The sequence below is a fragment of the Diceros bicornis genome, chromosome 14 (genome assembly GCF_020826845.1).
Source record: "Diceros bicornis minor isolate mBicDic1 chromosome 14, mDicBic1.mat.cur, whole genome shotgun sequence".
In the NCBI taxonomy this organism is placed as follows: domain Eukaryota; kingdom Metazoa; phylum Chordata; class Mammalia; order Perissodactyla; family Rhinocerotidae; genus Diceros; species Diceros bicornis.
In genome coordinates, this window is record NC_080753.1 from 47,050,318 (window position 1) to 47,074,195 (window position 23,878).

Here is a 23,878-nt window from a genome sequence, read left to right on the forward strand (position 1 = left end):
ATCACACGTAGAAAAGGTACCAAAATTGAATACTACTTTTAAAAGTACTTTTAAAAAGGATAACTGCGACTAATTATATGAAAACATGCAAATAATGTCAATTATATCTCAATAAAACTGCAAAAATATGCAAATAAAATCATTTCCTTATTTTAAAATTGATTAAATTCTGTCTTCCTAACCTGAGATTCAAATTAAATCTATTTTACACACAAAAAAAATAAGGTTAAAAAAAAAAAGACTATGATCTGACTCATTTATAAGCAAATCAAATGTATGCCTCCTATATTGGATTGGTCAACGCACGAAGCAGTCAAGGAAAAAAACTTTATAATTTTATATCTAAAACAATAACTTTCATAAAGATGCTGAAGAAACGTTAACTAGGTGATATTTTCATACTATAGTTCAAACAACATATACAGCTGCTTATCTTGCTTTCAACAATTACCTTTAATTGTTTCCTCTACCACTTCTACCACTCGATCTATCTGTTGAACCTAAAAAGAAAACAAACTGTTAAGGCAAGCAATTTACATGGTGAAGAAACATTAATTTGTGTTTATCCTCCTGCTTGAGTCAATGTAACACATTTTCTAAGCACACGAACACAGGTTTTCTTTAATTAATGCATTTGGAAACCCTATAAAAAATATTCAGTATCAATGTTTTGTGTTACAAGGAAGTATGCAATTATCACTCTCCTGTCCTCCAATGATAATTGAAGAAATCATATTACATTTAAATAAACTGCCTGGAGTTCTGTTAGGATAGCCTATCAACATAATCTGAACACATCCTGAGATATAAACTGAAGTTTAATTAAAACATATCTCTGGGCCAGCCCGGTGGCATAGCGGTTGTGTGCGCGCGCTCTGCTGCTGGCGGCCCAGGTTCGGATCCCAGGCGCGCACCTATGCGCCACTTGTCCAGCCACGCTGAGCCAGCGTCCCATATAAAATGGAGCAAGATGGGCATGGATGTTAGCCCAGGGCCAGTCTTCCTCAGCAAAAAGAGGAGGATTGGCATGGATGTTAGCTCAGGGCTGATCTTCCTCACAAACAAAAACATCTCTTCACACGGAGCTTCAAGAAAACAGGCATAAAGTGAACCAACACAAAAGGACATGCTGGTATTAAGGAGATCTACTCCAAATTCTATGCTTTATTATTTTAATAATGAAACCCCTTTTAATGAATTTCTACCTCGTGCTTGGGTATTGTGCTCAGGTCCATGGAACAAAAAGTCAAATAATAACAGCTCCTACCCTAGAAACTAGTGACTAAGGAAGATTTCCTAGGATGCCATGGGAACATAGGGGAAGGGTAATAAAATCTGACTGAGTGATCCAGGAATGCTTCTTAGAGAAACAAAGCTGACTCTTGAGAGATAAACAGGATTAAGATAGGAGAAGCCCACTAAGGAGACAGAATGAGAGTGGTTAGAGTTTAGAAGGAAAATGAAAAAAAGCAAGGATTGTAGTCCAAGAAGCTAAAGGAAGAGAGAAAGTCAAGAAAGAATAGGTCATAAATTGGTATTACTTCTACTTTAAAAATCCTCAAAATTATCATTGTTTTATTACAGAAGAAATATATCTTCACTGAAAAAATTCAAACAAAATAGAAATAACAAAGAGGAAATAAAGTAACCCATAACATCCTCCATTTCTGCTCCTCAGATGAAATTACTCATAACAGTTTGATGAGCAGATACCAAGACATTTTCCAGTGCTAAATATTTATATATAGTTCTGTAGTTTTTTTTTTTCCTTACAAATTGAGATAGATAGATAGATGATAGATAACACAATAGACCTGCCCCTTGACTTTTTTTCTATATATCCTAAGCACATATCAGTCTACTTGATTCATTTTACTGGCTGCCCTAGTATCTCATATATAGATATACCATAATGAATTCATCCGTTCCCCTATTGATGGACCTTTATGTTATTTCTAATCTTTCATTATTATAGAACAATGCTGCAACGAACTGGACTGAGACAAGAACCTTCTTAAAAGACTTTATTAAAAGTGCAACAGCAAATCTCTTTAAAATATTCCTTTGGTCTCAGTGTCTTATAGGAAATAAGAAAAGACTTGTGACAACACACTTGAATCCAGCTCTGCCTCTGACCACTGACCTCAGTATGATATGGTAGTAGGAGCAATAAGTATTGACAAATTGCTGAACGCAAAGTACATCTCAGACAACGCTGGATCTTTAGTTCCAAACAAATGTATCTAACTAGAGATGCGTCCACCTGGAACTACTGGAACCATTAGGTTCTAGTTTTATTAAGAGAGTCCATGGGGCTTCTTTACAGAATGTGATCAAAGCCAGGATAACAGCGAGTTCAAAGAGGAAGAAGCAGCTAACAGTGTATAAACGCTACAGAGATAACAAGTAACAGGAAAACTAAAGTGGGTATGTCTGATTTAACAATGGGGGGGTCAATGAACCTCAGGAAAGCAGTGAGTTCAGCAGTAATGAGTTATAAATAAGAAAAGAGTGACAGCTAATATAGACTTTGCTGTTAGTGCCGTCCAGTCGATTTTGACTTCTAGCGACCCTATGTACAGCACAGGAGAACCATGCCCAGTCTTTTCGTGCCATCCTCTCCCCTTCCGGCACTATAGCAGACAATGCTCCACTGTTTTTCATAGGGTTTTCATGGCCAGTTTTTTTGAAAGTGGGTGGCGAGGTCCTTCTTCCTAGTCTTTCTTAGTCTGGAAGCTCTGCTGAAACCTGTCCACCATGGGTGAACCTGCTGGTGTTTGAAATACCAGTCGCATAGCTTTCAGCATCACAGCAACACGCAGCCACCACAGTATGACAACTGACAGATGACAGACAGTGATATGGTTCCCTGCCCAGGAAACAAATCTGGGCTGAGGTGGTGAGAGTACCAAATCTTAACCACTAGACCCCCAAATACAGACTACTCTTACAAAATGGTGGATAGAAAGGGAAGGAAAAAGAGGACTCCTAGTAGTTAGAGGAAATTGAGTATACATGTGTTAGTATACTTAACTATTTCTTTCTTTTTTTATTTTTGAAGTTTACATGCTGAGGGGAGAAAGACCACAGAGAAAAAGGAATTGAAGATAGAAGAAATAATTGAGGAAACTCAGTCCCTCAGGAAGTAGAGAGGGTAAGATCCAAAACACAGGTAGAGACACAAGCCCAGAATGGAAGAGAAGACAATCGTCATCTTCTGAACAAGGAGTTGGTAGGAAAGCAAGGGAACAGATGCTAGCACTCGCATGGAAGTCAGAGAGCATGCTAAGTATCCCACCTGTTGGCCTCAATTCTCTTAGTGAAGTAAGAAGCAAATTCATCTGCTATGACTGAGAAAGCACATTGTTAAACAAAAATAGAGTGAAGGTTTAAAATACCTGCTGTAAGTTTAATACCTGTTTGAAGAAGTGATGACTAGGGACACAGAAAAATTGCCAGACAGTATTGCGATAACCAGTTGAAATGAGACCATGGTTTTTTTTACAATGCCTCCATGTACAGCTATAATTTTTCTCAGGGCCCAGCAGTTCTTGTGTAGGAGCCAAACAGATAAATAGATTGATCCAAAGTTTGTTCATTCTATCATTCATTCATTCACTCATCATTTATTGAACACATAACACATGCCAGGATGGTTCAAAGGGGGGGGGGACAGCACTGAAGAGATTTATAAGATGAACCTGAAGAATACGGAAGAAAGGAAATTAACTATGTGTTTTGGATAAGACAAAGCTTAGAGAATACGTTAGTGAAAGAAGCAGAGCCAGAAAATAGACATAAAGTGGCTGGGGGTTGAGGGAAGGAAGGAAGAGAGAAAAGGAAGAATAAAAAAGAGGGAGGGAGGAAGGAGAGAGAAAAAGGAGAAAAGAGGATAGGAGGTTACAATCAGAGTATGGATACAGATACTTAGTATTTTTGAAGGATAGCAAGGTCCAAGATCTGGTCATGAGAATTAGTTGCTGAAATAGGATGAAGGTGGTAACCACTGCAGTTGAGAAGTAAGGAAGTGAAAAGTAAGACTGTCGGTGAGACATTACACATGGACACTCAGATTGCCAATGATATTAGAGGCATGGGTTGGATAAGGAAAGAAAAGTTGGTCAAATTTTTCAGAGAATGTGGATGAATGAGCAAGATATCTGCTGAAGATAGAAGACAGAGAATAACAGGAGTACAATATGAGATAATTCAATGATGGAACCAAAACAAAAATGCTTTCCTAAGCCACTGGAGATATAATAGCTCAAAGGGAGTACTGTACCCAGTGCTGTAGCACATGGAGTGAGTAAGAAGCAGTATCCCTAAGAATAACACATGGAGAAAACAGTTAAAAGGTTAAAAAGTTGAGGGGAAGCTAAAACTATAAAATTCTTAGAAGAAAACAGAGCCATAAATCCAGATGAACTTTGGATTAGACAATGGTTTCTTAGATATTACACAAAAAGCATGAGCAACAAAAGAGAAAAGATAAACTGGACATTATCAAAATTAAAACCCCTTGGTGCATCAAAGGATACCATCAAAAAAGTAACAAGACAACATAGAAAATGGAAGAAAATTTTTGCAAATCATAAATCTGATAAGGGACTTGTATCCAGAATACATAAAGAACTCCTGGAACTCAATAATAAAAAGACAAACCATTTAAAAATGGGCAAAAGATCTGAATAGACGTTTCTCCAAGGAAGACATTCAAACGGTCGATAAGCATACAAAAAGATATTCAGCATCATTAACCAACCAGGAAATTCAAATCAAAACCACAATGCAGGATTGCAGAGTTATTTTTTAGTAGGTATAGATTTTCAGTTTGGAAAAATGAAACATTCTGGAGATGGATGATGATGATCGTTGGCACAACAGTGTGAATGTACTTAATGCCACTGAACCATACACTTAAAATCAGTTAAAATAGTAAATTTTACATATATTTTACCATAATGAGATACTACTTCAGACCCACTAGGACATCAAAAAGACAGACAATAACAAGTGTGGACAAGGAGATGGAGAAATTGGACCCCTCATACATTGCTAGTAAAAATGTAGTAAAATAGTGCAGTTGCTCTGGAAAACAGTCTGGCAGATTCTCAAACGGTTAAACATAGTTACCATAAGATCTAGCAATTCCAATCCTAGGTATATACCCAAGAAAAATGAAAACATATGTCCACACAAAAACTTGCACAGGAATGTTCATAGCAGTATTATTTCTAATAAGCAAAAGGTAAAAACAACCCAAGTCCCATCAACTGATGAATAGATAAACAAAAGTGGTATAACCATACAATGAAATATCACTAAACCATAAAGAGGACTGAAGTATTGATCCATACTAAAACATTATGCTAAATGAAAGAAGCCAGACCAAAAAAAGTCAAATATTGTATGACTTCATGTATATGAAAGGGCCAGAATAGGGAAATCTTCAGAGACAAAGTAGGTTAGTGATTGCCTGTGGATGGGTGGTGCAAGAAATGAGAGGGACTGCTAAGGAGTACTGGGTTTCTTTTTGGAGTGATGAAAATATTATAAAATTGATTGTGATGATCACATAACTGTGAATATACTAAAAACCACTGAATTACACAATTTAAATGGGAGAATTGTATGGTGTGTGAATCACACCTCAAAAAAGCTATTATTAAAAAAAAATGTTCTAATGTCAAGGTGATGAAACACAAGGAAAAACTGAGGAAATGTTCTAAATTAAAGGAGACTAAAGAGACCTGACAACTGAATGTAACTTTGGATCTGATACTTTTCTTTTCCTATGAAGACCATTACTGGGACAATTGGCAAGATCTGAATAAGGTCTGCACACTTACTTATAGTATTGTATCAATGTCAATTTCCTGACTTTTATAATCATACTATAGTGATGTAAGAGAATGTCCTTGTTTTGGAAATATATGAATATTTAGAAGTAAAGGAGCATCACGTTTGCATCTTACTCTCAAAAGGGATCAGAAAAAAACATGTATATATAAAAAGAGAATGATAAGCAAATTTGTTAAAATATTAACATTTCAGGAATCTGGATATAGAGTACATGGTAAGTCTTTATTTTTGTAACTTTTCTGTGAGTGTGAAATTATGTCAAAATAAAAGTTTAAATGTGTGTGTGTGTGTGTGTGTGTGTATTGAAGAAACAGAGATTTTCTTTTACCCTAATAGTCACACAAAATTTGCTTGAATGTATACAGTTGAAAATATATTCTCTGATTTTTAAAAAGTACTTGATTACATTTGCTTTTATGGCAGAAAAAAACAGATACTGCCTACACATGGTAATTTAATCACTAAGTGGTGTGGGGGAACTCCAGGACTTTAAAAAGAATGATCTACCAAATTTCAAGAAAAAGAAAGAAAAGCATTTGATGACAAGCAAACAAGGGAGAAGTTCATTAGATGATTTAAAGAAAATATTGTGTCGTTTCCATTTCTTGTAAGGAGGATATTGGAGGAAGCTGTGGGAGAAAAAGAAAGAAAAAAGAGGAGACAGAGAAAAAAGGGAGAAAAGAGTCAGGGAGGGGTAGTTAAACGGAAGAGGGACAAGAGCGGAGGCAAAAGAGCACAGGGTGGTAGCCAGGGAGACAAGAAAAAACAATCAGGAGTGAGAGAACACACTCAAGAGTCACAGAGAGTAAAGAAGACTATATTGAATTCATTCTGGGCAGAAAAGGAAAGCTGTTCTTAATTAATACTATAAATTGTAGCCCTGAATACACAAGAGCTTAGTCTCTGCCATATAATTCAAATAAAATAAATAAAACAGTATCTTGTGTCCTTCAGGCACTTAGTTATAAATATACAGAAAAAAAAGACAGGCAGTATGTTCTATTACTGACTCCATATGTTTTCGACAATGAAGAAAGGAGCTAGTGAATAAACAATTCATAAATAACATTAATGAGTCACTCTACTGCAAAACTTTTAAAAGAAATCCATAAAAATATTTTATTCAGCTATTATGAAGTACTCCAAATTTATAACTAAATATATATTGAAGAAACAAACCTATACAAAGGCACCTAAAGCAAATAAAAGTGCTAGTCTAAAATTTCCTAATTGTTTAGAGCAGTGCTATCCAATGGAACTTTCTATGATAAAGGAAATGTTTACACGCTGTGCTGTCCAACATGGCAGCCACTAGCCACATGTAGTTATTGCGTACTTGAATTGTGACTACTGTGACTGAAGAATTGAACTTTAATTGATTTATATAGTCACATGTGGCTACTGGTTACCATACTGGAAAGTGCAGGTTCCGAGTACAGCTAAGATAGCCACCCAGTTTGTGGTAATTTGTTACAGCAGCCCTAGGAAACTAACACAACCTCAAACACAATTTTGCCAATTAGGCTAAAAAAAAAGTCCAGTCAGGGAGCAAGCTGCTACTGTTCTGCAGTCAGAGGTTCTGCATTAGTATGCACTTGAAGTATCTTTTTTTTCTGAACAACCAGCAGCTAGAGAAGTTAATGACTAGTAATAACACAGTGATAGCTCCCATTTCTTGAGCAATTACTATGTTCCAGGCTCTGTGCTAACACATCACATGCACTATCACGTTCAATCCTCATAACATTCCTAGGCAGTGAATACTATCGTTACTTCCAAGGCTGAGGGAACTGAGGCACAAGGCTATGCAGCTAAATTCTTGCCAAGTATTCTACATGGATCTTATCTAGGAATGGCACACACGCAGCAGGTATGTTTCGTGAAATTTCCCTTTTCCTGTGTACATGGAGGTCATTACTAAATGATCACAGAATGCTATCCAACTTGAAAGAACCTGAACTTTCAAGAGACCCAGGTAACAACTATTCCCCCAAACTCTCCCTCACAAATCACCACTGGTGTGCATTCACTTAACAAATATCTATTAAGCACCAACCAAGCACTATGCACCGTTCTAGGAACTGGGTATATAATGATGAAAAATACAAGGTCCCTGCTTCATGGGCCTTACATTCTAACTGTAGGAGACAAACATGTAAACAACTGAAAATGCTCATTTCCCATCATGACAGATGCTATGAAGGAAATAAAATCTCCAAGTGGCAGGAGGTGGAGAGGGCAATTTTGCTCCAGTGGTCCAGGTAATGCTCTTAACAGGTAGTATTAATCCTGGGACCTGAACTATAGGAAAGAAACATAACCACGAACCTCCAGGGGAAAGAGTACATACAAGGGCTGAGAGACAGGAATGATGGCAAAGGAGGGGCAGAATGGTAGGAGATGAGGTCAGATAATTAAGAGAGGAAGACTATGTGAGACCTTGTAGTTCTTGCCACATAGTTTAGCTTTTATTCTATTTGGAAAAGGAAGTCATTGGAGGGTTAACAGAACAATTTCAACAGCATTGTTCAGGCTAATTCTGTTGAAAATGTGCAAAGACTACTCTTTATCCACATTTCTCTATGACTCAGCGTGAGTCTTTTTATACTTGCATCAATCCGGCTGGGGTTTTATCTCTTAATTTTATCCCAAGACACCTTAAATCCTTTTGGGAGTAAGAGAGGTTAATACGTTATGGATATACATAAACATAGATACAAAGGAGCTCTCTTGACTGTATATAAATAAACTAGAACAACTTGTCATTATTATTCTAATTAAGAAATATCAGACCAAAACTTTAAAACCACCTAAAAACTCTACCAACCTTTAAAAGAAAAAAAAATGCCTTTTTCTATCTCTGTTAAGAACTATACTATAAAAACCATTTTCCATCAAATATATGCTCAGGTTCTTCATTTTTACAAAAATGGGAGCTTAATCCAATAATCAGCATTTGACAGGTTCAAGTTCAGTACTGACTTCTCTGTAAAAAATATTTTTCTCTCTAAAAATTTTTCTCCAAGATGCTAAAGAAAGTCCCTACCTCTATAAATGGTATTGGAAGAGAGCTCAATTTCCAAATCTCTTAAATTTGGGGAAGTCCACAGCAGTCACTAAGCTAAACTCTACTAGACGAAAGATATCTTGAATTCACAAGCCTGTGAACAAGTTTGCTAATGACTTACACAAAAGAGCAATTGATGCTACATGTGGTTTAATTTTTTGAACAAAACTTTCTTATCTCCCAGTATATTTTTATCTTCTTTCATCTCTCCATTGAGAAAAATTTTTCCCCAATGGTAGAAACAGCCCTTTCATCAAAACTTATAATGACAGCACATTCCACACACCACTAAAAGCATATTTTCTACCTGAATAGTACCAGTAAGTGACTAACACTAAGAGATAAAAATTACTAATTGAAAGATGAGGCCAAGCTAGACGAATGCCAGCAAAATGAGTATCACTACCAGGAACGTTTTCCTCTTAAATCCAATTAAAATAACTATAAAACTTTCTGTAGTGGAAAAAAAGAATCTTTCATCAATTATAACAAAACTCAACATTCTAAATTCAATTATATAGAGAAACATTGTTTGAGACATTAAATATTATAATCATACTAAATAATAGGACACGTTACAAAGTAAAAAATGATTTTTCAAGTGATACTAAAGTTAAAAACAGAGTAATACTAGAACTAAAAGAGAAATAGACATTAGAGATGTAAAACATCAACCAATAAATAATGCTATATGTAGTAGGCAGAATAATGGCTTCCCAAAGATGTTCAAGTTCTAATCTCCAGAACTGTGAATATGTCACCTTCCATGGCAAACATATTTTGCAGATATGATTAAGAGTAAGGGCCTTGAGATGATGAGATGAACCTGGATTATCCAGATGGGTCTAATCTATTCACATGAATCCTGAATCCTTAAAAGCTGAGAATCGTTCCCAACTGTGGATAGAGAGAGGGGTGATGATAGAAGGGTCAGAGAGAGACGGCATTGCTGGCTTTAAAGATGGAAGAAGGGGGCCACAAGTCAAGGAAAGTGGGTAGCCTCTAAAAGCTGGAAAAGGCAAGGAAAAAGACTCTCCCCAAGAGCCTCCAGAAAAGAATGAAGCCGTGTCAACACCCTGATGTTAGTCCAGGACAACCCATGTCCAACTTCTGATCTCCAGAACTGTAAGATAATAAATACATGTTGTTTTAAGCAATATGTTTGTGGTAATTTGTTATAGGGTATATAAAACTAATATGTTAATTAGGAAACAAACATGATAGAGTTAGCATCATAAAAAAGGGAGAGAAAAATTTAAAAATAAATGCTACTGGAGCAAAAGTAAATGTATGCTGAGAACAATATGGAAAAAATTTAGTTAAATGCATATCTTATATTTAACAAATATTCACTTAATAAATATTTATTGAGCCAGACACTGTACTAAGCACAGAAAGTAATGTAAAATATGTAAAAATGTAAAATAATAGCTAACAAAATCCCTGGTTTTATGGAGCTTTTAAGTATCCATCATTGTAAACTGCAAATAAATTGAAGAGTTGAATAAGTCCTTTTCATACTTTAAAAAAAGTTTAAAAGAGAGAGAGAGAAATAGATACGTTATCAGATCTGTTTCTAGATCCTGGGAACACATATTTTAAGTTTTGAAACCACAGAAGAAATTATCCACTCATCTCCCCCCAAAAATTCCAAGTTTCTACTATATCAAAATTTTAAAAGGCAATGAAAAACTATGATAAAAAGGCAGACAAATCTTTTCCCAAGGGTAAAATAGGTTGATTTCCCACTGTTGAGTTGTAGGAGTCCTTTATATATTCTGGATATAAACCATTTAGGAGATACGTGTTTTGCAATTACTTTCTCCCAGTCTGTGGATTGTCTTTCTTTACATTTTCTTAACAGTGTCTTTTGAGGAGCAAAAGTACTTAATTTTGATGAAGTCCAATTTATCGATTTCTTTTCTTTCACGTCCTAAGAAATAATTTCATGTGTGTATGTGTGTGTGTCCTAAGAAACAGTTTCCTAACTCAAGGTCACCAAAAAAGAGGGGAAGATGGTAAAAGAATTGAACACTTTACCAAAGATATATGGATGGCAAATAATCACACAAAAGTATGCTCACCATCATTAGTCATCACAGAAAAGCAAAGGAGAACCACAATGAGATACCACTACATATCTAGTATAATTGCTAAAATAAAAAACTGGCAGTACCAAATTTTGGTGAGGATGTGAAGTAACTGGAAGTGCTGGTGGAGATGCAAAATAGTATAGCTGTTTAGGAAAACATTTTGGCAGTTTCTTAAAAGGTGGAGCCGATGCTGACCGTATGACCGGGCAATACCACTCCTAGGTATTTACCCAAGCAGAGGCAAACATATATGCACACAAAAACCTGTGCATGAATGTTTATGATGCTTTCTTCTTAATAGGCCCAAACTGGAAACAACACACATTTTCATCAACTGGTGAACGGATAAACAAACTGTGGTCCATCCACACAGTGAAATAATTCTAGACAATAAAAAGTAGCAAACTATTAATAATCACAACAACGTGGATGAATACTGAATGTATTAAGCTAAGTGAAAAAAGCAAGGAACAAAGTAACATCTCATTCCATTTATACACATTCTGAAAAAGGCAAAACCATAGGGACAGAAATCAGAACAACAGTTGCCAAGGACTGTGAGTATGTGTGTTTGGTGGGGGTGAGGGGTTGACTACAAAAGGATACAAGAGAACTTGTTAGTGCAATGGAAACTTCTAAATCTTGATTGCAGTGGTGCTTACACAACAATAAACATTTGTCACAATTCATCAAAGGTGAATTTCACTATATGTTAATTATACCTCAACAAATCTGACTTAAGAAAAAAAGATTAGTATTGAAAAGATACAAGAAAATAATTAACAGATAATGAATAAATAAAAGACATATAGAAATAACCAGATTATATTGCTTCTAACCCTAACCTTTTCACACTGTCTACCCCCCACCCAGTCTTTCACGTTGTCCTGTTGGGTCTGACTTAAGCATTCCATGAAATGCAACTCCTCTCCACTCTCACTACCCTATTTATCACTCATCTGCATTACTCCAAACTATACCTCTTAAAACTACTCTCTACAAGTTAGTCAAGTCAGGACACACACCTTGCTATTCCTTCTCTCTTCCAGGCACCCTTAAGCTTTTCCTTAGATATGTTGTTGCTTCTCCTCAAAAGCCCTTTGTCCATTCATCAAACCACTACAAAACCTTTGAAGTCCAAGTCAAGGATGGCTCCATCCTCTGTGTATCCACATACTTTATCCCTATGCATATTTATCATGATTATTTGTGCCTCTCTTCAGATTTCACAGTCTTTGGGGGAAAAGATACATTTTATTCAGCCCTGTATCTCCAGGAAATAGCTTTGTTCCAGGCACATAGTTGTGCTCAATGCTGATTCTACAAGTAAGTGAAATAATAATAATAAAAAAGCTAATACAGAGCACTATGTGCCAGGCGCCATGCTAAGCACATTACATGCATTAACTGATTTAACCCTTACAAAACTCAGAGTTAGATTCTATTATAACCAGTCTACAGATGAAGAAACTGAGGCACAGAGAAGTTAAGTAACTTGTACAATGTCACACAGCTAGTAAGTGGTACAACAGGGAGATGAACCTATGCAATCTAGCTCCTGAATCCACACTCTTAACTACTATGATACACTACTTTTTTATAAGATAATAAGTGAAAAACGTGTACACATATAGATAAAATTAGAAGAGGCCATGAAAAAGTGAAAACAACAGATCAGGGAAGGTACAAACATGAATGGGCTTTTAAATTTACATGCCATTCTGTTAAAATACTGCCTTTTTGATCATTAAAGGTAAAAAACAGAATATGACAAGAAGAAATATTAGAAGATATGAAGTAAAGACAAACAGGAGGACACAGTTTCTCAAGCTTTGCCCTCAATATCGATGCCACTGTTACCATGACATTGTTCCACTTCATGAATCTATTTACTTTTTGCAATATGGTATATGATAGAAATATTCTCAAATTTAGCCTCCTTCAAATGCTGCTTTATTTATACACATAATTTTCAAAATTAAAGTGCTCACATTTGAAATAGTCACCATGCTGTTTGACTTTCCAGGATTAGAGCAGCCTGCCTGAAAAGATGTTTAAACCACTGCAAATCAGCCTGGTAATGGTCCCTGAGATAAGTGGACACCTGTGTCAAACCACATTTTTGTTCAGCCCTCCGAAGAAAATTTGCACTTGCCTGCAGGGTTCACAGCTGGCACATCAGGAAGTTTTGTCATTTACACATTTTCAAAACCAAATTATATATTCCACTGTGAATTACATGTTTTTAAATGTTACAACCTGTGTATTCAGTTTTTTTAGGATTTCTAGAGATATTATACAATTACAAAGACAAGCCTAATGAATCAACACCAAGTTCAAATGCAGTCCTTGTTTATTAGTACAGAAAACCTACAACCAGTGTACAATTTCGTAAACGGGCTTTTCCGTAACAGAGTAAAAAACCAATCTTCCTAATAAATACCATGCCTACTAACAAAGGCTACTGCAATAATTGAGAAATAACATTACCTTTAGAAAAACTCAAGCAAATAAATATGATTTCACTCATCTATCCCTAACACACCGCCTAATTGATGGACCCAAAATGTATTTCCCTCTGAGCCTTACAGAGAAATTCCTAACTCATCAATCTCCCTGTGCTCTGGGGACCCATGCCACCACATTCTCCAGGAGGCTGGAGACACTGTAGGCTCAAACCAGATGCCTCTCCCCAAGAACTGGAATGTAAACTCTATGAGGCCAGGGATCTTTGATGATTTTATATACTGCTGCATTCCTACCACCTGGAACAGTATAGCTACATACTAGGTGCTCAGTATGTACTTGCTGAATCGAAGAAAGAATGATGTGGCAGGCCCAGGACGTGAAGCCAAGCTTTCTGAGTCCTAAAGTCTACTGTTATTTTTTTCTACCAGACTTGAACAGAGAACATCTTGCTTTCTAGATGACAAAAAGAAACTTTCCTGCCAACAAATGAGCTCAAGAGAAGGAAAGCAGCATTCAATAGGTACAGTCACAAGATCTTGGAACTACCTACAGCTAGACACAGAATAATCAATGTAAACAAATAATAGCAGTGATAAATAAAAAATGACACTGCATGAAAACTCATCCCAAGGTGGATGGTTAAGCGTAACTATTTGCCAACAGAGAAATGAAATGTTTCATTTTGTAAGACTGAATTTCTTTCTGACACATTTCAACGTAAGGTAAAATGTTTCAAGATCTGGAAAAAATAAAAAAGATCTTGACTCTGTACTGGTTACCTATAAATACACATGAATTCTAGATATAAAATATAAACTTCTCTTAATCATGTTGGGAAAAAAGGTTTGGTTAAAAAAAGATCTTTTTATCCAAGACACTCATGTTTTCAAATCTGTTCTCTCTCTTCTCCTAATGCAAAAAAACTAGACAGCTTTATGCTCCAGGATGAGAGACGTGTAGAGGTTACTGCCACCAAAGCCGGTTCTCTGGACCCAGAGGTCGATAGGTTTTACTTCTGGTTTTTATATTCTAATGTTTTCTTTCTGTGCACCACCACACAAATAATATTAATCACAACTAGATAGTTTCAGGAGGCAGTAAGACCGATGGAAATAAAAGGCCCAGGGATCAAATCATTGACTACTATGTGCCCTCACCACACTGCTATCTCTGATTATGAAAACAAATTAAATGCCTCATTTCTAAAGGCTGATATTGATAGAAATTAACTTGTTATGGTGGTAGTAATAGCCTTCTCAGTTATTAAATATCTTCTTAAATGCTGACTCCATGAGCACTTGCAAACATGGAACAGTATGTCTTTTTAACTCAGGTGTGCAATAAGTAGCTTGCTTACCCAGTGATCCCTACCTAAAGGCAGCTTTTTATTTCAATCCCTTGGTCAAAAGAATTGACACATCCTCCCTGTATTGTGGGGTGACACAGACAAATCCTAGCAGGTGGTAAAAGCAGAGAATGCAGTTACAACTGTTCTTCCTTCCACCTCTATTAACGCCCTCCATCATAGAAATTCTGTAAGGGAAATTCATTAAAGGAATAATAGTTTTCACTAAGTCTGTAAATCAATTGTGCAAAACAATTTCAAACATTCTCCTAAAAATAGTTTCCCAAGTCACTGAATTTAAACATCTTCATATTTACACTTCAGAACTGGTTTTTTCTTTGTTATAAACCAATATAACTCATTTCTTTATTTCCTTGTAACTCACTATACTTCCGCAGGTTTCTGATTTTGTAGCAATTTTAATAATTCTATTCAGAAATAGGTCTCCCCAAACACCAATTATAGATGATTCTGGTTTCCGACTCCAAATTTTTTTTTTAAATTTTAGGTTCTGCAGACATAATTTTCCTATATATAAAGAGTGAGTTATGATAACTGTCATAGAGCTACCACAAAAAAAATGCTCTATAAAATGATGTTGACAAAGAATCATCTTAGAGTTTAATAATGCTGACGACATAATTAAATTACAACTCAAATGTTGTTACTGGTAGCGTGATTCTACTTTTGGAACCTTTTCACAATATACTGATTTTAAATTAAAATAAAAAGCCCTTTGTGGGCATTAATGTATTATACATATTTCCTAAAAGTTAGAAAATACTTATATCCAACAATTAAGACTAGTTAAGTAAATTATGATATATCCTTCAATAGAATACTAATGCAGGATTTAAAACGATTAAAAAGCTCATGGAATAAAAGATCACGGAGGGGCCGGCCAGGTGGTGTAGTGGTTAAGTTCATGCACTCTGCTTCGGTGGCCCGGGGTTCGCAGGTTCGGATCCTGGGAGCGACCTATGCGCCGCTTATCAAGCCATGCTGTGGCAGGCGTCCCATACATAAAGTAGAGGAAGATGGGCATAGATGTTAGCCCAGGGCCAATCTTCCTCAGCAAAAAGAGAAGGATTGGCAACGAATATTAGCTCAGGGCTAATCTTTTTCACCAAAAACAAAATAAAGGATCACGAAAAAATAAGCACAAAATAGTTCGAAGATTACAATTAAGTAAAATATGCAAAAGTTAAAAGTCTGAAGGGGATAAGCAAAGTTATAATTACTGTGTTAGGGTGATGGAATTATGAATTTTCTTTCTACTCACTTCTTAAAACATGTGTTCTGAAGTTATTTATCCAATTATAAAAGGAGCAAAATAAAATAAATTTAAAGAATTTTAATGGTAATAAAATTAGACAGAACAAAATGGAAAAAAAATGTTTATTTGCCATACCCATGGGTTTTTATCATCCTTGAAAACCATCTTCACATCACCAGCACCGGGTATCCTCCCTTACACCATCTTGAGAAGCTCTCCTACATCCTAACATATACTAAGCTCTTCACTGCACACAGTGGAGTTCAGGAAGATGTCACCATAATGTACTTAGAGGAGAGGCTTTTGCCATACTAAGGAAATTCCACTATTCCAGGAACTTAATTCCTCAAGATTAAATCAAAGATGAACCCCAAACTTTTACCACATTCCATCTCTAAAACAGAATTCTAACTAGTTTCCTATTTCCCTAACACAGCAGGATTATGTTTATGGAGAAAGTTAGTCTGACATGAAAAGATAACTCAGGAGTCCATATTCATTTCATTCCTTAAGTCAAAAGAAATCAAAATGTAAACAGACAAATGGTGAAAACAAAATAAAGTTCCCAAACGTTCAGGTTCTGTTTGTTTAACACAAGAATGTTTGTTCAAAGATTATTAAATTTGCTAGTGGGGCAAGTACTTCACAGCAGAAAACAAGTTCATCACACTGAGAATACAGTATAAGAACCTGTCAATAGTACATCAAATAAGAAAAAATTCAATAAATCTCAATCCAGGTGCCAATTATTCATACAATTTTTTTATGCATATACAATATTTATATATTTTTTAAAAAATTAGTAAAGCCTCTTTTTAAAAAGATCATTACTGAGCATACTGAGTACAGCGTTAGTAGAATGGTGGGAAGGATGAAGTATCATCATTTGGTCAAGAAATACTGAAGGAATACCAACTACCTTAGGGTATTTTGTGAATAGTGATGGCCAGAAAGAATAAAAGAGATAGTAGACAGTAGTCTCCTGACTTCACAGAGCTTACTGCCCCACAGAGAAAAATGCATGCCAACAAGAAAAATACAATAGGAAGATTCCTTCCTTCAGTCAGTCACCAAACACTTAGAGGTGCCAACGGTATGTCAGGCATTGTGGGAAAGGCTGGAGAAACATGGTGAGAGTTTTAAAAAAAATTGAAAAGTTGTCATCGTGAGGCTAATAATTTAAATAGAGAGGTGGGCTTTATTCAAAAAATCATATAATTTAACCCCAAAATCACGACTTTCTGAAATGCCGGGAGAGCAAATAACAAGTACCCACATAGTAAGCAAAGGGAACCCAGAGACAGGATTACTGAGGACTGCAGAGTGGTGAGAGAAGGCTTTACAGAATGGGTAATGTTGGAACCAAGAGTTGGGGGATAAGCATAACAGAAGCGGGCATTCTAAAAACGGCATCTATGTGCTATAATGTGGCAAGAGATGGTGCTGGACGGGCAGACAAAGACCAGTTATTATTAAGGAACTTAAAATCCATACTATGGTTTCTTATTGTGTAATTTTTTTTAAAAGAATGAGAGAACCTAGAACATCTTTTGGGGCTAGGTTGAAAAAGTTACTTAGACGTGACAAAGTTCCCATGACAATAGGAAAAGTATGTTGAGGACAGCCATAAGTGTAACATAGCTTGTAAATAATCTAGAAATAGAAAATAAAATGTGGAGCTATTACACGCCTTAACAATATAAGATTTTCTTTTTTTCCATCAAGTACAAGCTTACCCCTATGATACTCAGTCCTTTAAGATAGTCCTGACGAGGCTGGGCTTGAGGAACACATCCAGCTAGTACTATTTTCTTGTTCTCCTCTTGAGCTTTTCTAAAAGATTGAAGGGAAAACAGTGTGAATTCTTTCGCTCACAAGTGCACCCTTGGAAACTGATGTTAGTGCATATAAGTTCTCCAAATAATAACAAGAACATCTACCATGAAACTAGATTTTCTTACAACTGCTTAAAGAAAACATATTATATTGAGACCTCTGAACTACATGTGTATTTATCATACCATTAAAGAACACACTAGCAGTCCAATCTGATAATGTTTTTCATTATCGTCTCATTACAAAACCAAAAAATTTACTTATACAAAATTCTCAAGGATATAAATCATTCTTGAAAACCACATTTTCCAGATAAGTTACGTGTTCAAATAAGTTATTTATTTTTAAATGTTAATGAAAATATACCTAAAACTTACTATATAAATTCCTAACTTTTGTCCAGCATGAAAGTAAAATACGATTTAAAAAAAAGTTGAACGGAAGGGTAACAAATAAAAGGTATAATACTCCTTTATCCTTCGAATTCACACATCTCCCCACATCTCCCCAGAGAATGTCTACAGTTATAGATTGCTTATGTTTACTTCCAGACCATCCCTCACGTACACAATTATAACGTGTAAATAGACCCATGTTCACTATTCATACACAAAGGTGAAACTACACTTTGTTTTACAACTTCCATCCATCTTGTATCTTTCCTTTCATGTCTTTACCTAAAGATCAACCTCATCTTTTTAACCATTACAATGTGAATATACTATAGCTTAACTATTCTTGTTCTGATAGGCATTTGAGTTATTTCCAATTTTTCACTATTACAAATGATTTTACAATGAACATGCATGTATATATGCACACACATAAATATACATATATGTACACATATATGTGGATGGGTGGATAGATAATTATCTTTGAATATTTTAGAAAGTATTTCTGGATTATGGAAACCTAGACGTGAAACCTATGCAAAGTTGTCTAGTTATTTCCCTAGCATAAATTCTAAGAAGTAGAAATGCTCGTTCAAATATGTCTGGTTATTTTATTAAGCATTTCTTTACTTATGAGGGAGTTGGGATTTATTTTATGTGAGTATCACTCATTTGTCCAGGCACACATGTATACAGCAAACATCAACTGTGTGCTAGAAGACAGTGGGGAACCTAGCAAAGCTGATATCTTTTCCTAGAAACTATTCATATCCTTTGCCAATTTTAAAATTAAATTTTCAAGTCTTTAATTCTTTTTCAAGCATGTGGGTTTTGGGGTATTGTGATGCTTTGTTTACTTTTTCTTCTGAATGCTCGGGTACTGTGTTTTATATACCAAACTATGCTTCTGGCTCCCTGGCGATCTCTAGGTTTCTGAAATCAAGTGAGGAAGCTAAGGGTATCAGCAGCCCAGTTTCTGGACATGTAACTCTTAGACTATACCGCTATAAAGTGAAAAGTCGCTACAACTGGCACACTTTTTTGTTTTCGTCAACTTTTTCTAAAGTACAAATTCGTAACAGGAAGCCAAAAAAATGGGATTAACACAACTAGCTACTTGTGATCTACAGCCACATCAAAACCTTCTGGGAATTATGCAGAGAATGATTAAATGAACAAATAGGCAGAGTATAAAACACTATTTTAACAGCACCTGCACGTGTTTCATTTCAATAACTTCTGAGAGTACTTTGGTATAATTTTTCCAGTTGGAATCCTGAAAAGACTTGTTAACAAGTTTTAACAAGAATCAAAAAAATCTGACTTTGGTAGATTGCTTAATATATCCAAGAGAACTTCTGCCTGGCTCTGCCACCTGGTTTTACTTTTTTATCAGTACCAAGCACATCATTGCACATAAAGTTTTCTTGTAGTAAATGTGAAATATCTTATCAAACAAAAAAAATCTTTCCATTTCCATTAACAGTCTACACAAGGAAGTAACATCTGGTTTCCTCAACAACTTCAGCTATGACACCTAGAATTACTGCCAAACATCCAAGAGAGTCTGTGAGGTCACCAATAATTGAAACCAAATTAAAAGGCCTGCTTCCTATAATGTGATTCAATTACTCAATTATTAAGCACATCTAAGACACAATGGTTAGCATTTAAGGGAACACAGTAAAGAGGAAGATATGCGCCTTGCACTCAACAAGCTTATGGTTTATAATGGATGAGATGTAAAACAACATTAACAACACAGCATCAAGTAAAATGCCCTTAGTGACAGAAAGCTGCACAGGCAACATATCAGGGAGGGAAAAGGAATATGCAGACAGTAAAAAGCTTCAGGAAGGTTGGGAGGATTTTAAGGGCAGACAGTAGTAGAAAAGGGTGGAAACGGAGGCAGAGAAAGCTCCAGGCAGTTGTTACAGCATGGACAAAGACAAGAAGGTAGAAAGTAGGGGGAAAGCATTTCACTATAGAAAGAACTTCTGTATAAGGGAGATTAATAGGGCTTACACTGTGGAAGGAACCTTAAGAAAGAGGCCGGAGAGCCTTTAACTTAGTGGGCAATGGGGAAACCTCTTATGTTTTGGTGGCAGAGTAGACACAGAGTGGAGCCAAACTCTGAGAATATAACACTGACAGTAAGGTGTAAAATAAAATACAAGGGGAAAAGAAGCCAAGAGGTGGGAAATTAACTTAAAATACCCTAGGCAAAAGGATGTGAGGACCTGAATGAATGTGGAAGATCCAAAAAAAAGAAAGAAGCTTAAAGAAAATAAGATTGGTTCTCATGCTAGACTATACTTGAGGAAAACCCCAAGGAGGAATCAAAAGTGATGCCAAGGTTTTGGGTCTAAAAGAGATCAGCAAACATCTTCTGTAAAAGGCTAGGCAGTGAATACTTTAGGCTTTGCTACTCATAGGTCTCTGCTGCAGCTACTTAACTCCGCCACCTTAGTGCCAAGGCAACTACACACAATACTTAAAACAATGTGTGTGTGTATGTGTGTATGTTCCAATAAAGCTTCATTCACAAAAACAGGCAGCAAGTCAGATTTGGTCCAAAGGAGAACCTGGCTGAGTACTGGAACACAAGGTAACCAATTCACATAGGACACACTAAATCTGAGGTTCCACTAATGCCCAACAAGTCTCTGCAAATTCAAGTCAGTCAGCTGGGAATGAAGCTGGGAGTAGATTTTGGAAACGTATTCCAAAGTGACAGTTGATGACAGTGAATATAGCAGTCCTGAAGAGTATGGAGAGAATCCAATTGAATATAAACCTTAAGATTCTTTAGAGATGTAGTAACATTTCCACAGGATAAAAATATTAGTACGGAAAACAAAAAAGAGGTAAAATCACAACCAAAAAACAATACCATAACAACAACAATAATAATCACGGTTAGCACTTACATGGCACTTCATCAAGTTAACCATTATGTAGTTAGTTATGCAACAAGTTTGAAAACAGTACAGCCAATACGTATATCAACCCAGGGAAAATGTTCTGGTGACATTATAGACACTGGATCAGGTCGTGAAAGAGTCCAAGGCTGATTTTAAGGGAGTAAGCAGAACACCAGAAAATTAAGAGGAAAAGTTCAAAATAGAGATGCCTAATCAAGTAATTTACTTAAAATATTATTTCATGCTTTTAGTGAATTTGGTTTTAAAATGCTAGGGGAGACCAGAACTATAATCTCAGCCAAAAATCATAGCCCAGTTATGGAATATTGATGCCACACTTTATATGTGACCAAATAAAGTAGCAAAAGTTTTAACGCATTTTCGCAGAGTATTTCTGTTCTAAACATTCCCTTCTTATGTCCTGTTCTTTTTGTTTAGTGGGCTTTGTTTCGATTAACAAAAGCCTGAAAAAAATTTCTTCAGAAACGTACCCAGCACAGATATATTTTAAAAAGCTTTTATCCTTCAAAATATGAATGTTGATAAGGATAATACCTTAAGAAACTTTAAAATATTATGAATTTCCATGTCTTCCTTTTAGATAGCTTTGAAATGTTAATTAAAATGAAAACTGAATGTAAAGTTAATTCAATATATTCTTCGATATTTGAAAGAATATCATATTTTCTTCAAACATGTTTCTAAATCAAAATAGAGATGTATCCTTGTCTAAAGCATTAACTTGAGTAACATAGAAAACATAAAGAAATCTTTTTCTCTTTTCTGCCAAGCACCAAATGCAAGAAATAATTTGTACAGAATCTTAAAATTCACAGAATCATAGAAAATGACTGAAGACAACATAATATCATTTCCCTTATTTCACAGATGAGAAAATTAAGATTCAAGAAGATATAATGATTGAGGCCCAAAGTTCCACACTGTGAGTTACTGCTGGAGCTGGGATGAGCACCCAAGATGTCCTGGTTCCTTGAACATTATATTTCAGAACATAAATCAAAACTTGGGTTTGATTGTGTAATGAACAGTAAAACAAACGTTTCTTGATTAAAACAACATAGAAATTTACAGAGATTATAATATATCGAATGTCTTTTAAGCAGAAACACAGTATTTGACAATTCGTGTCTTCCTGAGTCTTGTGAACAAAATAATAGTCTAATATGGTTCTATCAAGAAAAACACAGTTCTCTACACGTAGCGGGAAGGGAGGAAACACTGCTTCACTCTCCATGTTCATTTCTCTTATTCCTTACATCTTTCCTGCATATTGATGCTTAATCTATATAAAAATATTCATAACAATGTCTAAGTCTTCAACCAAAATTTTCTTTCATGAAAAAGTGTTTCTTAAATATGTCTGATTTTTAAATTTCTAAATGTATACTGATACACTCATAAAAACTCTTCCTCACAACAGCACTGGAAAGAGAGTCAAGCCAATCTGTTTCTGTACAAAGCAAGCATACTCTTAACTACTCTGCATGTGAGTATTCTCTGCATTCAAATATTCAAGTGATAGAACATCTATTTTAAGTATTTACATGTAGGCATGTAGCCACGTGAAACGCATAAAAACATCTCAGCAAATAATATAAGAGAAAACAATGAAAGATCTATGCCTATGATATTCTTCAATAACCATGACGCCTTTCCTAAATTTTGCAACAACCAGTCAAGGAAGAAACAGTTTGCAGCTATGCAATTGTCTATCGACACGACTATTGTCAGGACTCGGAGAATAGGCTGGGAGCTGCCAAAGTTGAAAATAAAGTTACTCTGAGACTTGATGGGATTTACCAATCTGAAAAAACAATCCAAACATGTATTCACATATGTAACTGAGGACGTCTGCAGACATTCAAATCCAAAATAACTGCAGTATAATCTCAGGATCACAAAACTCAATATTATTTTAACCAAAAAAATAAATAAAACATAATTGCACATTTTATGCCTCGTGAGAAGAATGTTAGTGCAAGGTGGAGTAGTCTTCATTTGCACCTAGAAAAGAAGAGTCTGAAGGATAAAACTTTCTCAACATTTGTACCAGTGGCAAGCAGAGTAGGCACCCCAGGCAGAGGATCAAAACAGTTAATCCTCTTAGACACAGTACTCATTTCTTCATAGTGTATCTAGGTACTACAAACAACTGTACCCTGATGAACTGGCCATATAAACCCAGTCGAGAAAGTCTCACTTGACTCTAGGTTCAACAAGTTTACTTTATTGTGCTTACTGCCAATACAAGTTCCTAGGTTCACCTATAAGAACTTTTGTTTATTAAAAAGTCAATAATTCAGGGCCGGCCCCGTGGCTTAGCGGTTAAGTGTGCCCGGGCTACTAGTGGCCCGGGTTTGGATCCCGGGCACACACCGACGCACCGCTTCTCCGGCCACGCTGAGGCCGCGTCCCACACACAGCAACTAGAGGGATGTGCAACTATGACATACAACTATTTACTGGGGCTTTGGGGAGAAAAGGGAGAAAAAAAGGAGGAAAATTGGCAATAGATATTACCTCAGGGCCAGTCTTCCTCAGCAAAAAAGAGGAGGATTGGCATGGATGTTAGCTCAGGACTGATCTTCCT

General features: G+C 35.9%; 1 protein-coding gene across 5 annotated transcripts in view; it reads right to left on the minus strand.

Moving 5' to 3' along the window:
* CDKAL1 (CDK5 regulatory subunit associated protein 1 like 1) overlaps positions 1 to 23,878 on the minus strand; it is a 639,139-nt gene that overhangs the window by 465,381 nt on the left and 149,880 nt on the right. For all 5 annotated transcript variants that reach the window (XM_058555174.1, XM_058555173.1, XM_058555170.1 and 2 more), the window contains exons 6-7: positions 17,849 to 17,945; positions 452 to 500 (exon numbers count right to left, since the gene is read on the minus strand). In XM_058555174.1, the coding sequence (XP_058411157.1) occupies positions 452 to 500; positions 17,849 to 17,945 (146 nt within the window). The remainder of the gene's footprint in view (positions 1 to 451; positions 501 to 17,848; positions 17,946 to 23,878) is intronic.